Source organism: Daldinia childiae, assembly GCF_008694065.1.
Source record: "Daldinia childiae strain JS-1345 chromosome Unknown Scaffold2, whole genome shotgun sequence".
Classification (NCBI taxonomy): domain Eukaryota; kingdom Fungi; phylum Ascomycota; class Sordariomycetes; order Xylariales; family Hypoxylaceae; genus Daldinia; species Daldinia childiae.
In genome coordinates, this window is record NW_022984643.1 from 1,255,555 (window position 1) to 1,274,781 (window position 19,227).

General features: G+C 46.1%; 3 protein-coding genes across 4 annotated transcripts; 1 reads left to right on the plus strand and 2 right to left on the minus strand.

Moving 5' to 3' along the window:
* Nucleotides 1-3,310: 3,310 nt before the first annotated feature.
* GL218_01256 (Calpain-9) lies at nucleotides 3,311-6,773 on the plus strand (the record flags this gene model as incomplete). Its single annotated transcript, XM_033577716.1, has 4 exons — nucleotides 3,311-3,685; nucleotides 3,755-4,028; nucleotides 4,102-4,639; nucleotides 4,694-6,773. 4 exons carry the CDS (start codon nucleotides 3,311-3,313, stop codon nucleotides 6,771-6,773), a joined length of 3,267 nt encoding a protein of 1,088 aa, XP_033439396.1.
* Nucleotides 6,774-7,481: 708 nt separating this feature from the next.
* GL218_01257 (High-affinity nickel transport protein nic1) lies at nucleotides 7,482-8,930 on the minus strand (the record flags this gene model as incomplete). Its single annotated transcript, XM_033577717.1, has 3 exons — nucleotides 7,482-7,885; nucleotides 7,989-8,124; nucleotides 8,304-8,930. The coding sequence occupies 3 exons, from the start codon at nucleotides 8,928-8,930 to the stop codon at nucleotides 7,482-7,484; spliced, it is 1,167 nt and encodes a 388-aa protein (XP_033439397.1).
* A 4,367-nt stretch (nucleotides 8,931-13,297) lies between these two features.
* On the minus strand, nucleotides 13,298-15,520 carry GL218_01258 (the record flags this gene model as incomplete). 2 transcript variants are annotated; one of them, XM_033577718.1, is made up of 7 exons in its annotated part: nucleotides 13,298-13,672; nucleotides 13,733-13,841; nucleotides 13,900-14,180; nucleotides 14,259-14,667; nucleotides 14,713-15,197; nucleotides 15,286-15,451; nucleotides 15,501-15,520. In XM_033577718.1, the coding sequence occupies 7 exons, from the start codon at nucleotides 15,518-15,520 to the stop codon at nucleotides 13,298-13,300; spliced, it is 1,845 nt and encodes a 614-aa protein (XP_033439405.1). The 2 variants fall into 2 exon arrangements, with proteins under 2 accessions (XP_033439405.1, XP_033439404.1); XM_033577719.1 differs by lacking the exons at nucleotides 13,298-13,672; nucleotides 13,733-13,841 and having other exon boundaries at nucleotides 13,857-14,180.
* Between the last annotated feature and the right edge of the window lie 3,707 nt (nucleotides 15,521-19,227).

Consider the following 19,227-nt stretch of genomic DNA (forward strand, 5'->3'; position numbering starts at 1 on the left):
CGGCTCAAGATTGCGACGCGCCGCCGTTTTCGGCATGTCCTTCAAAAGTCCGTTTAGTATTTTTTTCTTTTCTTTCTTGGTTATCATGTATTTTATCCCTATTTTCCTAATTATTTTCGCCTCTTCCTCTTCCGAAAAATCCCCAAAGAGCCGTCGATATCACGCCACATACTCTGATGTGGAATTCTAGCCCAGCAATGGACTTTAAGACCTAAGTCGATCATTGACAATCTTTATTTTTTGAAACGTCCAGCACATCTGTACATACTTAGACGTAGACGGCCCAGAACTTAAAGGGGGTCGCAGTTTAGTTGAACTGGCTAAAACTATTAGACAGGACCACTATGTACGCACAACTACCGGCCCTGGTCTTAGTGGCATCCACCAATATTGCAGCCGACGTAACCAAGCATCGGACATGAGAATAATACTACCTACATACCCAGACATATGTACCTAACCTCACGAGCCTCCTATCCAGTGGAAACGTGCGTGAGTAGGTCGCCTTGTTACTTCTCATTACCTTCTACGTTATTATACGCTGTTGGATTTATTGGCTTGCATGAGCCAGCATTGTAATACAATAGCTTGTCGGGGATTCGTCAGAGATGATCTGATTGATAAAAGAATACAAGAAGAATTAAAAAAAAAAAAAAGGATTGTACCGTTAAATGGATTGGGTACCATGTAGGCACCCTTGTTCCCGACAGCACGGAAGTCCCGCCATCGTTCAAGATTGAACAAAGTCTGGGGACGGGGGACGGGGGACGGGGTCCACGCTCTGCGCTACCTTGGGTACTGCACTTGCGCTACTGGAAGCGCAGATGTTGTGCTGGGGCCACAACTTGAGCTGTATCACTTATCGACATCATTTTCTGGAGTTGACGACGAATTGAAAATAGGTTAGAGAAATAGTTGTTTAACGCTCACTTCCACTTGTGGTGCCATGGCATTGCTTCGCTCATATGTGTTCCCGTCTAGATGCAGACATTAACTTACATGGCTGTAGGTGATTGGTTTGCCATGCCGTCTTTATACACTACAGATACCTATATACAGATAGATGCGCTAACGGGGTCAAAGATATCCCCACGGTTCGATTCGCAAGCCTCACGACAGATCGGCAACGCGAGGAAGAAAAAAAAAAAGGAAGTAAGTACCTCATGACATGTTAGGTATGTAAAGAATTATACGGGCATACGGGCATACGGATTATATACCTGGTTAGGTAGGCTTGGACAATGTTACTTTTTTACATACTGAGAACCCGGATTCCCGTCTTTTGACTACCTAACACGGCAGAACCTGCAACGAGGTACATACATATATACCTACCTACATAGTACCATGTGGTAGCTTCGAAGTTGAGGCTTAGGCAGGCTGCCGGTGGGACTCGCAAGCGAACGGTGTTGAGATAATGCAAAGACGAGATCACCCGACCCCCTTTCGCTGACGAATGAAGATCTGTGGGGGGGGGGGGGGGGGGGAGGGTTAGGAAACAAGAGGTTACCTAGCACAGACTTCCTGCGAGTAATACATAATAATACTTACCAAGCAAAGGTTTCTTCCTTCGAGTCATCGCTTATTACTTTATTACTGTATTGCGTTCTATGTGTCGAAATTTCTATGTAATACGAAAGTCTCCGAACCAGGCCTTTCTCTTTCTCTCTTTTTTTTTTTTTTTTGCCTTTTTTTCTTTTTTCTTCTATTGTTGCGTGCTTGGATCACATCACCCCGGACTTTATGCATTAATATTTTCTTTTGCACGGACAAGTTACGGAGCGTACTTCTGCACATCTACTCATCCACCACCGGATCTGTGTTACCGGGGCTTCGGTACACCGTATCGCATCGTATCACAATCTAGAAGTCTATCAACTAATATTTAACTAATATGGCTTGTTTTGCGCTAGTCATCTAATTATGCGGTCTAGGATTGTTTGCTCTACATAGTAGAAATTCCAAAATCCCCCCTTTTTTTTATAATGGAAACTAGCGTATGTTAGGTACACTGTAAAAGACTTGGAGGGGACCCTGGCGATCCCGGATCTGCCTGTCTGCTCGTCTGCCATTTAGTTGGCAACACTATCCCCGCCGGTGATCGCTCCGCCGGTCTCCACCAGGGGTCCAAATCCCCCAACGAGAAACCACTGTGGTCTGCAGGCTGATAGTCAGGTAGTCAGGTAGTCAGGTATTAAGGGACTTAGGTTAGTTCCTAGTGCCGCTAAAAATTTAATACTGTTCAAACTTCATGGGTACGGAATACATACCGCGCCCGTTACGGCTTCGTGCGAGTGCGGTGAGCCGTCCTGTGTTTCCTCGGCAAGCCGGATCTGAATCCTTGTTCAGCTACCTTTCAAAGAATCCTTGTCGAGCCTCGCCTTGCAAACCCGGCCAGCCTCTCAAGGGGTCCCTTGGCTGCTTGGTCCCTTAGGTTGCTTTCCTATCGTGCATTACCTATTTACCTACTCACCTGATAGGTTAATATAGGTAATCGTACCTATGTACGGGAATATGTACCTTATATACGTACCTTATAATGTACAGTATTCACAACAGTATCTACATAGTGTAGTAGTCGTATCTACCTAAGTCATCGGGGAATGCTTCCCCACGTCTCTCAGGAGAATTGCGCCAGATGCGCCTTGTTCGTCTGGTACCATCTGGTACAGGGGAGTCATACCCAATCATGGTAAACAGGCGATTCCGGCGGCTGGGTCTTGTCCTTTTCGAGCCTCTATTATGTAGGTAACAGTCTGCCTCATTGTCGGTGAGTGGTTCTGCGTGATTCATTCTTCTGCATGTCCTCCTCCCGTTCATGCTTACGCCCCATCGTCGCTCCCAAAGGTGGTAACTACTTGACTGTACGAGTTACGAGTCATAGACTCCATTGTCAGCTGTCCATTGTAAACTAGAAAGCCCTTTGTAAACAGGTAGAAAGCCCTTGTGTTTTCTATTTTTATTTTTATTTTTATTTTTGCTTCAAACACCTTCCTGGCGTTGGGCGTTTTTAAAGTCTTACTGTCCATAACTACATAAATTCCCAGTTTACTGTGATCGTTGTAAGTCTAAAGCGCATAACCGATTCAAGCACGCCTCCGGTCCTAGTTGATTGACCATTGAATACCCTATACTCTATACTTCTTATTGCATAGTTACCAAGATCTGATTCTTACTTACATCTTCAACTTGAGCTAATCGCGTATCAAAAATAGATCCGACATTTTTACCAAGGCTTATGAAGCTATTATACACCTAAGGTTGACTGGATATTTTTCGTAGGACAACTTAAAATTCAACAGACTCCATCATGTCTCGGCTGCCGGACCAGCGAGACCTCACCAGATTCGGATATAGTTCTTCGAGCGAATCCGACGAGGCCCCGCGCAAAGCGAACACGACCAGTTCCAATAATCAAAATCAAAAGAAGAAAAAGAAGCGCAAGCCCCCGCCTCAGCAGAGCATCAATAAGATATGGAGACGATTCACCACGAAGCAGTTTACCAAGGCGCTCGCGGTTCTGCCCTTCGACCCCGTACCACTTCCAAGCACTCCAGAACGTCCGAACGAGCTTTTAATCACGGGATATGAGCGTGCGAGAGAAGAATGTTCGCGCAAAGTGAAGAAGATTATTGCAGAATGCAAGCGCGTTAACACCCGTTATAGAGATCCAGGATTTGACCTAGTACGTTCCAATACTGTCGTTCTTCTGAGTCAAGGAAAATCAAAACTAACAATTATCCCCCGCTATTAGGATTGGGACCTTAAGTGGCTCAAGGGCAATTGTCTGAATTACTTAGGATCGCGCAAATTTGACATCTCGAACTCTAGACTTGGTACTAATACCTCTGTCCCCAAAGCTGTCAAGCGAGTGCACGAGATCTTCGAGAAACCGACATTTATGAAGAATATAAGTGCTGGGGATGTGAAGCAAGGCTCACTCGGTGATTGTTGGCTCATTGCGAGTTTGAGCGCACTGGCCAACGTTGAGGATGGGATTAAGCGCATGTGCGTTGAATACGATACTCGTAAGTTATAAACATGACGCATCATATTATCAAATTCTCTACTATTTTTCTGACACAAGACACAAAATACTAGGGATCGGAATCTATGGCTTCGTATTCTACCGAGATGGCGAATGGATTTACTCTATTGTCGACGATAAACTATATCTTACTTCGCCATGCTGGGATTCGCCAAGTATGCAGCGCGAGATGCTCCAACAGATCGACCGTGAAGAGCCCGAGAAAGTATACCGAAAGACCTACCAGACCGGGTCCAAGGCTTTGTTCTTCGGCCAATGTAAAGACCAACATGAAACCTGGGTCGCATTAGTTGAAAAGGCATATGCCAAAGCTCATGGTGATTATGGTTCGTTATCTGGCGGTTGGATCGGCGAGGGATTGGAAGACCTCTCTGGCGGTGTTACTACTGAGCTTCTGGCATCCGATATCCTTGATGTCGATGCCTTTTGGGAGGATGAACTTTGCAAAGTGAATCAAGAGTTCCTCTTTGGTTGTTCTACCGGCCTACTCGATGGTGGTTATGGCGACCGTAATGGGATCCGCGAGGGGCACGCCTACGTTGTGATGGATGCTAGAACACTCAAAAACGGTCAGCGCCTAGTAAAGCTCCGGTAAGTCTTTTTGAAACCTCTAACATATTTGGGCAAGCCTAACTAGAGAACCAGCAACCCTTGGGGTAAGACCCGTAAAGGTATTTGGGAGGGGCCGTGGTCAGACGGCTCTAAAGAATGGAACAATGATGTCAAGGAGGAGCTGGGCCACCAATTTGGAAACGACTCCGTCTTTTGGATTACCTATGACGATATGCTCGAGAAATATCAGCACTTTGATAGGACTCGTCTTTTCCGGGATCCAGACTGGAGGTGCTGCCAACGATGGATTGGTGTTGAAGTCCCGTGGAAGGCCCAGTGGAACGAAAAATTCCATATAAAGCTAACGAAAGAATCTCCCTTGGTACTAGTTCTCCAGCAGCTCGACGACAGATACTACAAGGGATTGCACGGGCAGTATACCTTCAGAATGCACTTCCGAGTGCATGAACAAGGGCGCCCGGATAGTGAGGATTATATCGTCAGGTCCCATGGCAACTATCTTATGGAACGCTCCGTCTCGATCGAAATACCATGCATGGAAGCCGGTAACTATTCGGTATTCATCAGTGTTGTGGCCGAGCGCGATACCGACATATCCTCTATTGAAGACGTTGTCAAGCGTGAATGCCGCAAGCGCGTGGAAAACGAGAAGCTGGCCCAAGTGGGTTATGCATATGACTTAGCTCACAGCAAGGGCGTGGCGCATCTTGAGCAGGTCGCAAAGCTCCGTAAGAAGTCAGACCAGAAGAAGGCGAGCTCCTCGCGTATGCAGGAACGTCGCAAGATGTGGGAAAAGCGACATCTAAACCGCGATATCACCAAGAAGCAGACGAAGAAGAACCAAGAGAAGCGCGATAAGTGGCGCGCAGCGGAGGACGAGAAGAGAAAAGTCAAGGCAGAGGCTGAAAAGGCCAAAGCTGAAGCTGAAGCTGCTGAAAAGAAAAAACAGGAGGAGGCAGAGGCAGCCGAGAAGAAGAAAAAGGAGGAAGTCGAGGAAGCCGAGCGCAAGAAGAAGGAGGAAGAGAAGCCTAAAGATGTAGCCGTCCAGACAGACGATCATAAACAGAGCGAGGATAAAAGCAGCCAGACTGAGGAGGCTGTAGATACTAAAAAGGAGGATGCTACTTCCGACTCTGCTGAGAAGCCAAAGGAGGAGTCAGATGATACTCCAAAAGAAGCCGCAGCGGACGGCCAAACAGACGAACCAAAGGTTAAGGAAGAGGCCGACGACACTAAGAAGGATGAGGATAAACCCGCCAAAGAGACACCTACAGAGGAAAAGCCTACCGAGGAAAAAGCTGCTGAAACGAAAGTTTCTGAAGAGAAAGCTGCTCAAGAGAAAGCCAACTCTGCTAGCGACGCCACCGCTGCTGATACCAGTAGACAAAAACAACAACCCCCTCCGTCCCCTCAAGCCTACTCATCAGAATGCGATTCATCCGACAGTCCGGTCGAAGACTGGGAGCTACTCTACTCATCGGACGACATGTCCAAGAAGCCACGGATGGCTACAGCACCGCCTGCGACCACTAATAATGACAATGTCGTAGAGAGTGACGGCGAGTCAGGGATGCCAGACCCATGGAACGCGATCTGCATCGTGGGGTTCCGGGTGTACTCGAAAGACGAGGACTTGGACCTGCGCGTCGTGCTCGAGGGCGGCGACATGGCCGAGAACGGCATGGGCGAAAAGGGCCCCGCGGACATCGACAACGCGCAGATGAACGCCGGCGGCGAGCGCGCGAAGCAGAACAAGGATACTACGGATGAAGTCGAGATCGTCGACGGCGAACTCGTTCACAAGAAGAAGATTGTGCCGGATAATGACGACGAGCAGAAGAAGAGTGATGAAGATGAAGAGAAGAAGAAAGATGAGGAGGAGAAGGAGAAAGATCATCAAGAGGTGAAAGATGATAACGAGGCTAAAAAGGAGGAGCAGGAGAAACATGAGGATGAAGAAGGCGAAGCAGACGTAGATGCTCACAAGTCAGACGATAAAGACGACTGTGCCAAATCAGACACCTCCGAGTCCTCCGTCGAATCGACGCCCATCCCAACACCTGATTCCGACTCGGGAGACTGCAGTCCGCAGTACTCGGCAGCCGAAAAGACAGCCGGCGACTCATCATCAGCAGCCCAGCCCTCGACTTAAGAGAGATATTATTTTCCAATTCCATTCCATCATACGTTTCCCGACGGAACGAAACTCCCCCCAGCATTGCGTATTCCTTTCAACAATTAATTACATAGGTACCTACATACCTATTTCATCGCGTTCGGAGCATGGATACCTTTTCTTTTTCTTTCCTTTCTCTCTCATTATCCGCGGGCATCGATGACGATTTTACGATTTTCGGCTATACAAGTCGTTACGAATAGGACGGGCCCGGTTGGTTGGTTGGTTGGTTTTACGAATCGGACAGGGGTTGTTGGGGACGGATGGCCTGGCTATTATGCATCGGTGTGGTGGTTGGCGGTGGTGGTGGTGGTGGTGGTGACGGCGGGCTAGATGAAGCTATAGAGTCACGAAATTGTCACCTTACTTAGGTAGTCTCTCTGAATATCTCTTTCCACTCCATAGGATCGACGACTCGACTCAAATAAAAATGAAAAATTTAACATCATGTCACATTTGCAGAGGTTTACTAGTAAGATATTACTTATGCTTGTTCGATAAAGGCTACCCCTGCCTGGGTAGGTTAGGTGGGTATTATTATCGACGTATACGCTTCCTCTAAGGTGCCCAATATGGGTGTTATCTCTATAGACTCTAACAGCGTCATACGGTGTGGTTTCAGCTGCACAAGTCATGACCGTTCAACGGTAATGAATACCTCCCACTAATCTATATTCCAGCGAATCAACCCTCCACATCGTGGAATGCACCATCAGCATCATCCGACGGTAACCGTTGCGCCTCGCTAGCAATGCGACGCCTCCTCTCGACCCTACGCCTCCAGGGTCTGTAGGCCAGAACGGAGCCAAGTCCGACAACGAGAAATAGTCCGCAAATGGAACCGCCAATGATGTCGAAGTGATCTCCAATCTCTCCGAGGCCGTCCCAGAAGGAGCCCTCGGGTTCGGCGACATTCTGCACGAGCGAAAGGACCTGGATGATGCCAATGAATGCTGAAACGACGACCGTGATGCCCGTCAGTACGATTGAGTAGTACAGGATGGCGACTGTATCACGCGCGAATGCCTTGGATGAGTATAGCGCCATCATGAGGGCTCCGTCCGTCGTGTCCAACATACACATTCCCGCTAGAAGTTTCGGCGGATGTTAGCGAATGTGAATCTAACCCAAACAATTTTTTTATCATTCCCCCCGATCTACTCATGAAAAGTGGCAAGAATAAAAGCATACCTGTGAACAAGAGCGGGAATATGAGAATAACCCAAAGACTCGTCCCCTGCGCTCCTTGAATGCTTGCGATACCCAAGATGGCGATCTCAGAGCTTGTGTCGAATCCGAGTCCAAACAAAACACCAAGAGGATACATCTAGCCGTACCAGGTCAGTAAATTTAGTTCAAGAAGCATATATAATGCGGTAGTTGAGTTACGAATACATGGTGGAACATGTTGCTCTTAAGGGGTCAATAAATCACGGGCTATATCCGAACCCAATGAAGAAAAAAGGGGGGAGTGCAAAGATAGCGAACAAAAATATCTGCGCATACTTTCCACGGCCGATCGACGATGCGAAATAACTTCCGGAACACAGTAGCAAGGAACCCAGCGCCCTCGAGCTGCAAGTTAGTCGCAGCCTGATCCTCGTCCGCCCCGTCTTCCTCCGAGTGATGCGGGTCGGCCTCGCGCAGGACAACACGGAGACGGCGCACGAGGCGATACAGGACCCAGCCGTTTCCCAGACACAGCAGGATGAGGAACGCCGCGCTGACGCTGGTGCCTATAATGCCGCCGATGTACTGGAAGTTGTCGAAGCGGTCGCGCAGGGCGCCGCTAGTGGCCGCCACAACGATGCAGGTGATGATGACGATGGTAGAGTGGCCCAGACTGAAGAAGGTGCCTACGGTCACGGGACGCTGTCCCGACGCGATCAGGCGCCGGGTCATCAGGTCGATGGCGCTGATGTGGTCGGCGTCGAGCGCGTGGCGTAGCCCTAGCGTGTATGATAGGACTGCCGGACTGATCATCGTTGGGTAGTAGTGCAGTACTACGCCGACCGCCGCCCAGATGATCATGTTGGCGAATATCAGCGTCCCGATGATTTGTACCACGGGTAGTGGGAGAGCCTTCAGCCGGCCCGGAAGCGGAAGGGCGCATTGTGAGGATAGTCGTGGCATCTCTACTCTTTTTTTTCTCTCTCTCTCTCTATCTAGACAGGGTGGTTGTCTATTGGAGATTTTAGTGCCGTAGAGACTTGATACCAAGTAGAAGAGATAACTTAGAAACTCTCCTAGAGCGCATTGATGTCCCAACAACTATATTTCGATATTTCGATATCAAAAATTTCAACTCCTTACCGGTTATAGTATCATATTGCAAAGAGTATAATACCATGACAAAAAAACAGCAAAAGAGGTAATTATCACAAGCTCGCCCCCGCACCCGCCGACAAAACGGGAATATGAAATTGAATAATAGACGTGTGCCCCGCGCGTACGGTATAAGATAGACGCTTGATCCAGGATGCCGGTGCTAGCCCTAACCATCCCGGGCCCGATCTGGCAAAGGCCCGCTTGGTATTGTACTATATAGTGTACTATAATATGCAACCTTCTATTCCGGCGCTGGCCGAGGCCGATAAGATAAAAGTTTAAATTGATTACTATCATCTTTTATAATTATTACAATTATTTTCTTTTTTTCTTCCTTTTTTTCGCTACTAGATTGCTTGGCGTTTTCACTTGGAGTTATTGATGCTATGCCGATTTTTATTATTCCTAAGGGCGATAAATGGTTTTGTTATACGGAAAGCGTCATTTAAGGAATAATTCATTAATAAGACATATCGAAAGAGATGCCATTCGTATTTCAATAAAGTATTGCTTATAGTCCAAGTTCAACTCTATCATCTATCATTCGCATTTTGCTCATATTAAAAACTTCATATGATAAAAGCATTGTTAACGGTGAGGCTGTTATGTCTATCTACTACAGGATATATAATCAGGTTTATAGTAGTCAAATGAGATTGACTAAGTATTTAAACGTTTATAAAAAGCTCTCCTAGTATAGATCAGGTGGCTTTCCTTCTTTTTCTTCAACCTCCAATCGATAATAATCAGGCACACACTTAAACCTTTCAAAGACATACACAAGCCCAATATTCAGTAGCAGAGAGGTGCTGGACAGGTTGTTGCAGCTCTACGTAAAACGGTACCTAGGTAAACATGGGTCATATCCATAGAGAACTTGTACTTGTGCGAAGAGGAAAGTAACACATAAAGCACAACTCTACTTGATCCCCCTTTAGGTACTGCCTAATCTCTGTCTGTAATTAACAAGTGCACGAGGTAGCTTCTACTTACATCAACGTCCGCTTATACATATCCTGCCCATATGAGTCCCGCACACAACTCCTATACCCCATAACATCCTTAGAAATGTAACTGATACCACCCGCGCTTCCTATTGGGCCAAGTGGTCCGTCCCAATGTAAGATCTCACGGTTTCTAGAGATCTACCATATGAAGCCCATATGAGCGTCTGTGTAACAGTCGGTTTCTCGGCATCTCTCTTCAAAATGCTATAGAAGACCTATGTATGGTACACATATTCTTACCAGTTGCCCACCAGACTCAGCACGACGAAGAGACAATCCACCACAAGCGCCGACACTCGCCAAGCCAAGTATTTTCATCAAATTCCCATTTAACGTCGCACCTATGATACTATCCTTAAATCACCCTACTCTCAGTGCCTTCCACGATTCAAAAGGGGCACAGGGGACTGAACACTCATAGTTATCTGACTGGGTTAGCGGTATACTGTCGTATTGAGAGTATAAAATTAACGTTCGTTGTCTTTTATCCTGTCGTCGATAGTCACTTTTAAAGGTAGACTCAAGACGACATGCTATACCTATATAAAAAGCAATGCAGGGTTCTTCCGCGTGGCCAATCTTACGCCTACCAAGCAAGCCACAAGTACCTACTAGTACCACTATCACCATTGCATGCATGCATACGAAATGCGGCGTACGCAGTCTAGTCACCAAGTATATAGTGTTCAGATCGAACAGTGCAGTCAGTATTGGGAAAACATCGAGAAGTTGCGCCTTTTTCAGTCGTAACTCGAACTTTTTGCGTAGTATCTGGTCCTATATAGTTTCCCTCTTAGGCATGAATAGAAAAAAAGTCATATACAGCTTGAGCGTTTTGGTAGTTTGAAGCGTAATGCTCTAACTCGATCTAATTCGTTATCATGATCTCATTCCGGTATTTAAGGATGAATGCCCCGTGTAAATTCGAATAGCGCCATCTATGAAAGCCCCCCGTGTTATGATGATGATATGGTAAGAGGAAATAATTTGTAATCGCCCTCGTCGAGACTATAGCTGATCTTTGAAGTCGGCTGGTGGGCGTAGTTGTACGTAAGAGGTAGGCAGGTAGGAAATTGCGTGTTTATGACTATATGAACTCGAGCCGCGTATATGATTGGGTTGTCGTATATTTCTATCGTTACTGTCGTAGTGCTTCTGCTGGATTTATGCTAAAAAAAATCCAAAATATTCCGGATTCGAGAATTGAACCGGGGTGTTGGGGTGTTCCACGAAATAATTGCTTTGCTACGTGATGTAGCATTTGAAAAACACGACCACGCCTTCGGATGATATCCAAAATCTTTCTCTTGGCCAGCCCAACTGATAAACACACCATGTTACTCTTCTGCCTCGTACCCGTCTCCTCCAAAATTATTCTTCTGTTAAGTAATGCGTTGATAGCTGCTAACGACCCTATTTGTGTAGTATTGGACCTTGGGGAATTCCTTCTATCTTAACTGGGTATCGTGGTAGTATAACGTGGCCGACTTGATATTTTCTGGTTGGGAAGGAGAAAGGTCGGGATGAAGTCGTCGGGTCTCGATGTATATTTATAGCCTTGATAGTGTGTAGTGGTACGAGCACTCAGCCCATGCTCGGGAAACCCTCTTACAAGTTAGTGACCCTGTTAGCATAATAAGGAGTGAGGGCTCATAGGATAGTTACTGAAGTTTAGTGTTAAAGATACCACGCCTCGAGAACTGGTAGGTTACCCTTTCAGGGCATTTCAATACCCGTGAGCCATACGGAAGTTTTAAACGTAAATAATTACCCGGGATGCAGATTTTATAGCCCTTCCCATAATCTGTCCGAATAGCACGGTTCTGGTTAGGTTTAGCGATGGCTATGTCCTTATCTTTGTGGGGTACCTTTATGATTCATCACTATTTATAACTTCGTCTTCCTTGGCTTTTAGCAACACGAAATATCTTGGGATGCTGGGTTATTTGTTAGCTGAGCTAGCTATCCTCACCAGTTTGGCTATACTACACAAACAATTTAAACAGAGGCCGGGCGCTCGTCGGTCTGGGGTAATTAAGGAGGGCGACGTGGACCTTTTACTTCCTCCGATTGAAGCGAAGTCTCGTCCTATGAGGGTAAATCCTGCTGGGACAACGTCCCTGGAAGCTGTTGACGGTTCCTAACCCTTTATATTAGAGGGCTTTGTGCTTTGGGGGGGTAATTCCTTGCTCATGCTACAGGTATCGAGCTCTTGCTTACCTGAGCTCGCCAGTTGTGAACTCCCGAAATATTGCCAACTCATGAAAAGCGCTCGCTAGGGTCTGTACTTGTGCCTCCCTTGGGTTTGTCATCGCTAGCTCAAGGTCGACCATGAAGCTTGCTCGGACTGTAAATTGGGAATCATATCGTTGTCCTATTTTTCTCATATCGTTTAGGACAGTGTTTGCCTCGGGTGCAGATAAAAATCCATTACGCAAGGCCATGCTTAAGAGCCCAAGCATAGTCACCTCAGCTACCTGAAAAGAGCCGTCTACTCTGAAATTAGCATTCCACCTAGAAACATGGGGGCGTTCGTCATTTCTGAGAAATACAATCCATAAATATGAATTGGTGTGATACATATGTGTTCACAAATACATAATCAAGTATTGTGAAGGAGCGGGCATAAGGAGACAGCATCACATACTGAGGAGAAGTTAGTATCTGCATGAACAATTCGAGACACAAGCTCCATAGGGGACGTTAGATTCCCGAGGTACAAGAGAGCCTGCGTTACGTACCACATATTCTCGTAGCCCGTCATGCAAAGCATGAAGTAGAACCAACACTCCGGGTTTCGCAGCTTACCAGAACGCATGGTTTCGCAGAGCATTGCGTTTGATAAATATAAGAGAGCGATATGCCACAACGTTGACGAGCACGCATTGGTGAAATTAATGCAATAAATGAGAGCAAGTCGTTTCAGCTGATTTACTGAGGATTCATGTATATCTTTTATAGCAGCCGTAGTTGTGAGGTGCTTCATCTTTAATTCTTTGTTGGCGGACTGCTGTAGGAATGGCCAAAACAATTCCATCACGGTACAATGGTAGTAAAGACTACGCCGAATTTATGTTAGAATGATGAGGCGAACTGAAGCGAGCAATTAAGAAGCCGAAATAAATCACGTCTGGCCTGGAATGGCCATATTCGGAAAAAGGGACCTTACTGTAACATCAAGTTGGAATGGCGGTTGCGTCTTCCACGCGATAGTCCAAGGGGAAGCGATGCTGCCCATTCGAACATCCTTCGATATATCTGTTCTGCAAATTCAACTGTCGCTCGGGCAGCAGGAACGGTATTACTTGTCCCAAAATAGGCCCAGATTATTTCATGAACGATCAAATTGAACTTACAAATCGCTTTAAAGGCCTCGCTGACTTGAGTCGACACAAGAGTCCGCTGGGGTGGATATGTATAGTTTGTGTGTTCATGGGTCTCATGGTACTGCCCTGGCATGGGAAGCAAGGGTGGGGTTTCGATCTCGGCTCGATGGAGATGCAAGGAACGTATGCTAGGATATGTGGCTATGAGTATTTGCTAGAAAAATAATATATGTCGGAAGCAGATTATAGATCTGGGCGGTAAGGGACAACTCACCAAGCGCATGAGAATATACCCCACGAGGTATGACTTGCAGCTCTGAGCCAATCTTGGTGGTGATCCAACCAGGTTAGGGCCGATGCGTTTTCGGAACCCACCCCGAAGACTGCCGCGCTCGGGGTTAGCATAGCCAATGATTTGCTTTGTCCAGTGCATAAAACCACAGGGACACGGGCATCTTAGTGACGTCGCCGCCGCCGCACCAAGTACGTTCCGGAAGTTTTGACTTACGGCCCATACGTTTCCCCATTTGGATACCTTCATCAAGGCATTGGTTCGCAAAATCATCACGACCTCTAGAGGCTGATGTACTATTTAGAAATTGAGCAGCCGCCGCTGCAGTCAGCGTGTTAGTGAACTTTTCCACTTGCCATAATCTTTCAGCTTCTGACTCGAAAGCAATGCTATAGGCCGCTGCCTCTGGCTGTAAACTCGAATACGATTGCTAGGTCGCGTCAGCAACCGATCGTAATAATAGCTCACCGTACTTCTTGGACGGCCCCGTATCTAGATCAAGACTTACACAGGCCCACCCCAGTAGGGCATTCATAAGTAGGGTAGAGCAGAAATGAGTCTTCCCCTGCATACAGTCATTTAAGAACAAATCGGCATCAAATAAGGGGCACCATGGATGATCAATCTCCAAGTACAACGAGATCAAGTTTGCAGCTAGCTCGTTTGTAATAGGTACGGTGGTCCAGCTCTGGAAGTTCACACTCTTCAGTCGGTCGTCAACAACCGTGTGCATCGATTGCAATGGTTCAAAGTTTCCTATCTCACGGTCACTCGCGTTTAATACAGTTGGTGACGCCCCACTTCTAATGCTGCCCTCACTCGGGCCAGCAGGGACGATTGATGATGATGATGATGGTATGTCTCCTTGTCCGGTGCTGCGAACGCACGTTAGCATCGTGGTGGCGAGGTTATAAGGCCTATAAGGTATGGTATCCACAAACCCAACCATAAGGGAAGCATACAAGCTAGACACTCTTGGCGGTTCAAGAATAATTGGGCGTAATAGATCGGCTAGGTTAATAAATGCAATCTCAACCGGAATCAACATCGGGTAGGCGGTTGGACATCGTATCATGAGTTCGTATTCGGGCGTCTTTTGGGTCTCGGGTATAAGGCCTGCCATTAGCTGCCGATTGGATAGCTTCACAGGTAAAAGAGGATCGTCCTCGAGGTCTTTTTTTACAGATGTTAAGATATCGGAAGTGTCGCTCGCTCCCTCAGCTAGATTCCTGGTAGATTTTAGTCGTCTTAAAATGTCTAGAGACACGGCGTCAGGGGCTGATTCAAGCAGATCGAATATCTCTAGCATGTCTTCCGTGGATCTCCTGAGGGATTCGACCTCCCGCTTCAGAGCCATGAAAGGAGTCTCGTCGCTACTGGCGGTGACGAAGTTGCATTCCACGCCAGCCTTGCTGCAGGCCGTGCAGGCAGGTCTTTTTCCATCACACTAACGGGCATGGGTCAACGATTCGAAGGTATCAAAACGACAGCCTTAGGGGGGGGAGCAGAAGGCAGGCAGAAAGTATGGTACTTACACGTATCTTCTTGAGACGGCAGTTATTGCAGGCAGCCTTGGAAACTGTACGTTTCTTGACGGGCGGACCGGTCTCCTTCTGAAAAGCAGATTCCGGTGCCTTGGCCTGAGAGCCGGGAGGCATGGGCGCCGGAAGTAGGCGTTTGTAATTTTCGGACATTGGATTCCTACAAGTCGTTTTCGACTTACAGACTCCATAACAAACCTCATGCCTACCTCACGTCGAAATCGGACATTTTGGCCCGGATGTTCTGCAACGTTAAGAATTGGATCTATTAAGAGAGGAGTCCTGGAAGCCTCCCTCGACATCGGAAACGATAGATCGAGTGTAGCCAATCATACCTGTGGGATGGTTCGGGCCTCACTCCGCGAAGCTTGGGGATCTAATCTCTCTCAAACTCGTTGCGCCTGGCGTGGTCCGGCCTCGATTAAGCGTAATTGATAACTTGAGAAAGCAAGTTAGGTATGAACTATCCTAAGGGAATTGTAGCCAGTGCCAACATCCGTCAGTCATCTGGCGGAGGCTTTAGATTGGAACGCAGCGTAGTCCCGGTTATACCACGTAACACGCAGCGCATCATTGGTGATGCAAAAGGATGTGTAAATTGTATCGAGTACTATCGACCTTCCTAAGCTAAAAGAAAAAAAGGCGCCTAAGCCTACCTTAGTTACTTATCCCGGACAGAAAGGTACAAGTACAGACTTTTTTTTTTTTTTTTTTTTTGCTTACAGGCAGTCAAAGACAATAAAAAAAGAGAGCATGTGAGTGATCCAAGAGAGGGAAACTTAGATCGGGGTCCCATTTTCTCATGTCGAACAGTAGCTAACTAAACTACTATTAGTTAGACCTACACTGCCAAGAGTTGTACAAGCTCTCCCAATGGTCAGGTTGACTAGACTTGCAGGGAAAATCTAACCAATCAAATGAAGCTGGAGTGCGCTCCGGACCAATCAACTTTCTTTCTCAGCAAATATTATCCCATTTTGGGATTTATAAGATGTACCATAGACTTCATGGGACTTCATAGGACTTGAATTTTTTTTAGGATTGCTTCATTCATCTTAAAGCAACTTAACTATACTTTAAGTCTACTTGAAGCTCTTTATACTTACATACGTCTAGGCAACTATCTAACAATAGTACATTGTCAGTAGATTTGTCATTAGCAACAACGTATGTAACTCTCGTTTATAAAAGCATTTCCTGATACAGACCTATAACAGCAAAAAAAAAAAAAAAAAAGATATGCGTCCTTTGCCAAACTTCGCTTAGAACTGACCTTATCCAGGCAACTATTTGTTTTCCTTGTTAGTGTTTGTTTCGAAAGTAAAGTAGCATAACTGTGCTTGTTTGTTACATACCTAACCTATGTATCGGCTACAGTTAAGCCTTTGCCGAGACTTGATCTCTGTTTTGGGGATTGAGCGCATACTAACCTAAGTAGAGACATGTTTCTGATTTCTTGCCTCTAGAAAATAACGTGAGGTAGCTCTGCGGTACCTAGAAGAAAAACTGCGTCTTATATGGTTTAATGTTGTTGAGTGGATTATCTCGTTGATGACTTTGTTGATGTTTAGGGATAAATTAAAAACTAAAAACTCTGGTCCGAGGTGTCATCGACTCTTAAAGGTGTTATGCTCAGCGCTACCTAATTCAAATACCTACACACATGTATTAAAGTTACATACATGACTGTAAACGACCTACATATATGTACCAAAGTTGCATGTAATCTGTAATCTCAGTAACTCATTATAATATAATTCTGTATACATTAATATCTCGCATAAATGCATATAAAATGGTGGCAAAAGCTTATGAAGGCTTTTGTCGCATGACGCCCGACGAGATTCTAAAATCAAGAGATCGAGTTTGACCTTGCGCAATGCAAAATTATATATACGGGTACATAGTAGTTAATGATATTTTAAGTATATAGTAGCATGTATATATTTGCCATATGTTTGTCACAACAAGTATAATAGAACATCTCACTGGTAGCACTTACAAGTAAGTTGCTATGAGGTAGTTCAGGGGGGTAAAACGGGACCCCCTGGTATTTGCGGGCAAACGTTGCCGGGTTCTATCTATTACATATATAGGTACATACTACTATTCCCACCTTTAGACATATATATTACTTCTTTTGTACCTTAGGCAGATACGTTGGCTCCCGCCACTTAGCGCCGTCTTATGGTTGCGGAGATCAACCCGCATCCAAGAAGACATATCATTGCGTCGAAGGTTCCAGGGGAAGGAAAGGTGGAAGGGGGGGTTACTCTACCTACCGTTAGCTTAGGGGGGCTACATGCCGCCCAGACGCGGTCCTCTTTCACTAGAGGGTCCTAAAAGTAGATGAAGCCGCCACTGATAAGTATCTTGTTTACACCTCGCAGGCCTCTCCGCCACCACTCACAGCTTGCCGTGGCCTTCCGCATCCGTACCCCTATCGAGATCCGACACGACAATCAAAAGTCATCTCGGAACCTCCTCCGATCCAGGATTTTCGTCTAATATTTACGTCGACCAGCGCCCCCCTCCAAAGAGCGAACCTCGTGTCCTGTACAACTAAGACGACCCATCCCAATACCAACCGAGTCCGCCGCATGCAACACCTGTCTGCCCGAGAAAGAACCAGAACGCAATGACTCATAGCATAGTCTGGGCCACGAAGCTTTTTTGTATTGAGAAGTATGACTTACGTATCAACTCGATAAAGCCGCGACGAGTCGTGGAGCTGCCGAATCGAGCTCCTTGCGTCGTCCAACACTGTCGAACCCAAATACCGATAGGTATTGCCGAGCCCTTTTTACGCAGGAATAAGACGTAGATAATCGAATAGCAACACAGGGACGAAATTCATAGATAAGTACTGGTGGGGGGTAGGTCGGTTTCGTAACCGTCACTAACAACAACAGGAGGGAAAAAAAAAAAAGGAAAAAAGAAATAGAAGTTATAGATGTGCACAGCAGCTCGTTCCGACTCCGATCCCTTCTTCGAATCATGAATAACGCGCCTCGATCGAGATCTCTCAAATATAAACGAGATATCTTCATTCGTTTACGATCGAAAAAATTTGCCCCTTTGTTTAGGCTTGAGGGCCGCTAAGCGGCAGATTAGAAAGCGAACACGCGCAGATACACCGAAAGACCATCATACGTTATACCCTCTATTATTCCTCCGCTGCAACTGTCGTGTTTTCCTAATTTAGTATATATCGATATCTCTACCGAATCATAAGCAACCCTAATACGCCGGCGCTAGTAAGAAATATATTCATTTTATACTAGATGGTCTATGTTACTTTCATGTATCATGCACATCTGTGCCGGATAAAATATAAAAGAGGCATATTTCGGGCCATTTTCCGAAGTAAGGTAGGTATTAGGCTTACAACATCATCTTGGATCAAGTTCTCACTGGTGGTAGAAGAGGAACCTAAATACCGCGTTTGCCGGAGGGCCTTGTGTCACATACGAAGCCAGGCTCAACAACGATAGCATACTCCGTTAGGCACTATACAACCCAAAGGTAAAGTATCAGGATATGAAGTGCTTAGGAGGTCTTTAGGTCGAGACATAAGAAAGCCACACTACTTACCAACGAGTCATCGGGTTGTGTAGTCGAGACCGATCTATCCTCGAGATAATCAATCATCGCCAATTCGAATATTTGTGGCCGTATCAATACCATGACCATATGCTCAAGAAATAATAAAAACTACCTAGGTCTGTCTTCGAGGTTTGTCAGACCAACTGTCACTTCTTTGACTAAGGCATTAATAATGGGCTATCACCCTATCATGTCTTCGGTTTCCTAAATCGTGGTTCCAGTATGAATGGTTTCTTAATCCTGAGCGCTAATCGTAGTGGTAATAGTAACACTCCATTCTATTATTATTATTAAGTACTGGACCTCTCGAAATGCCATCGGCCGTAAGTA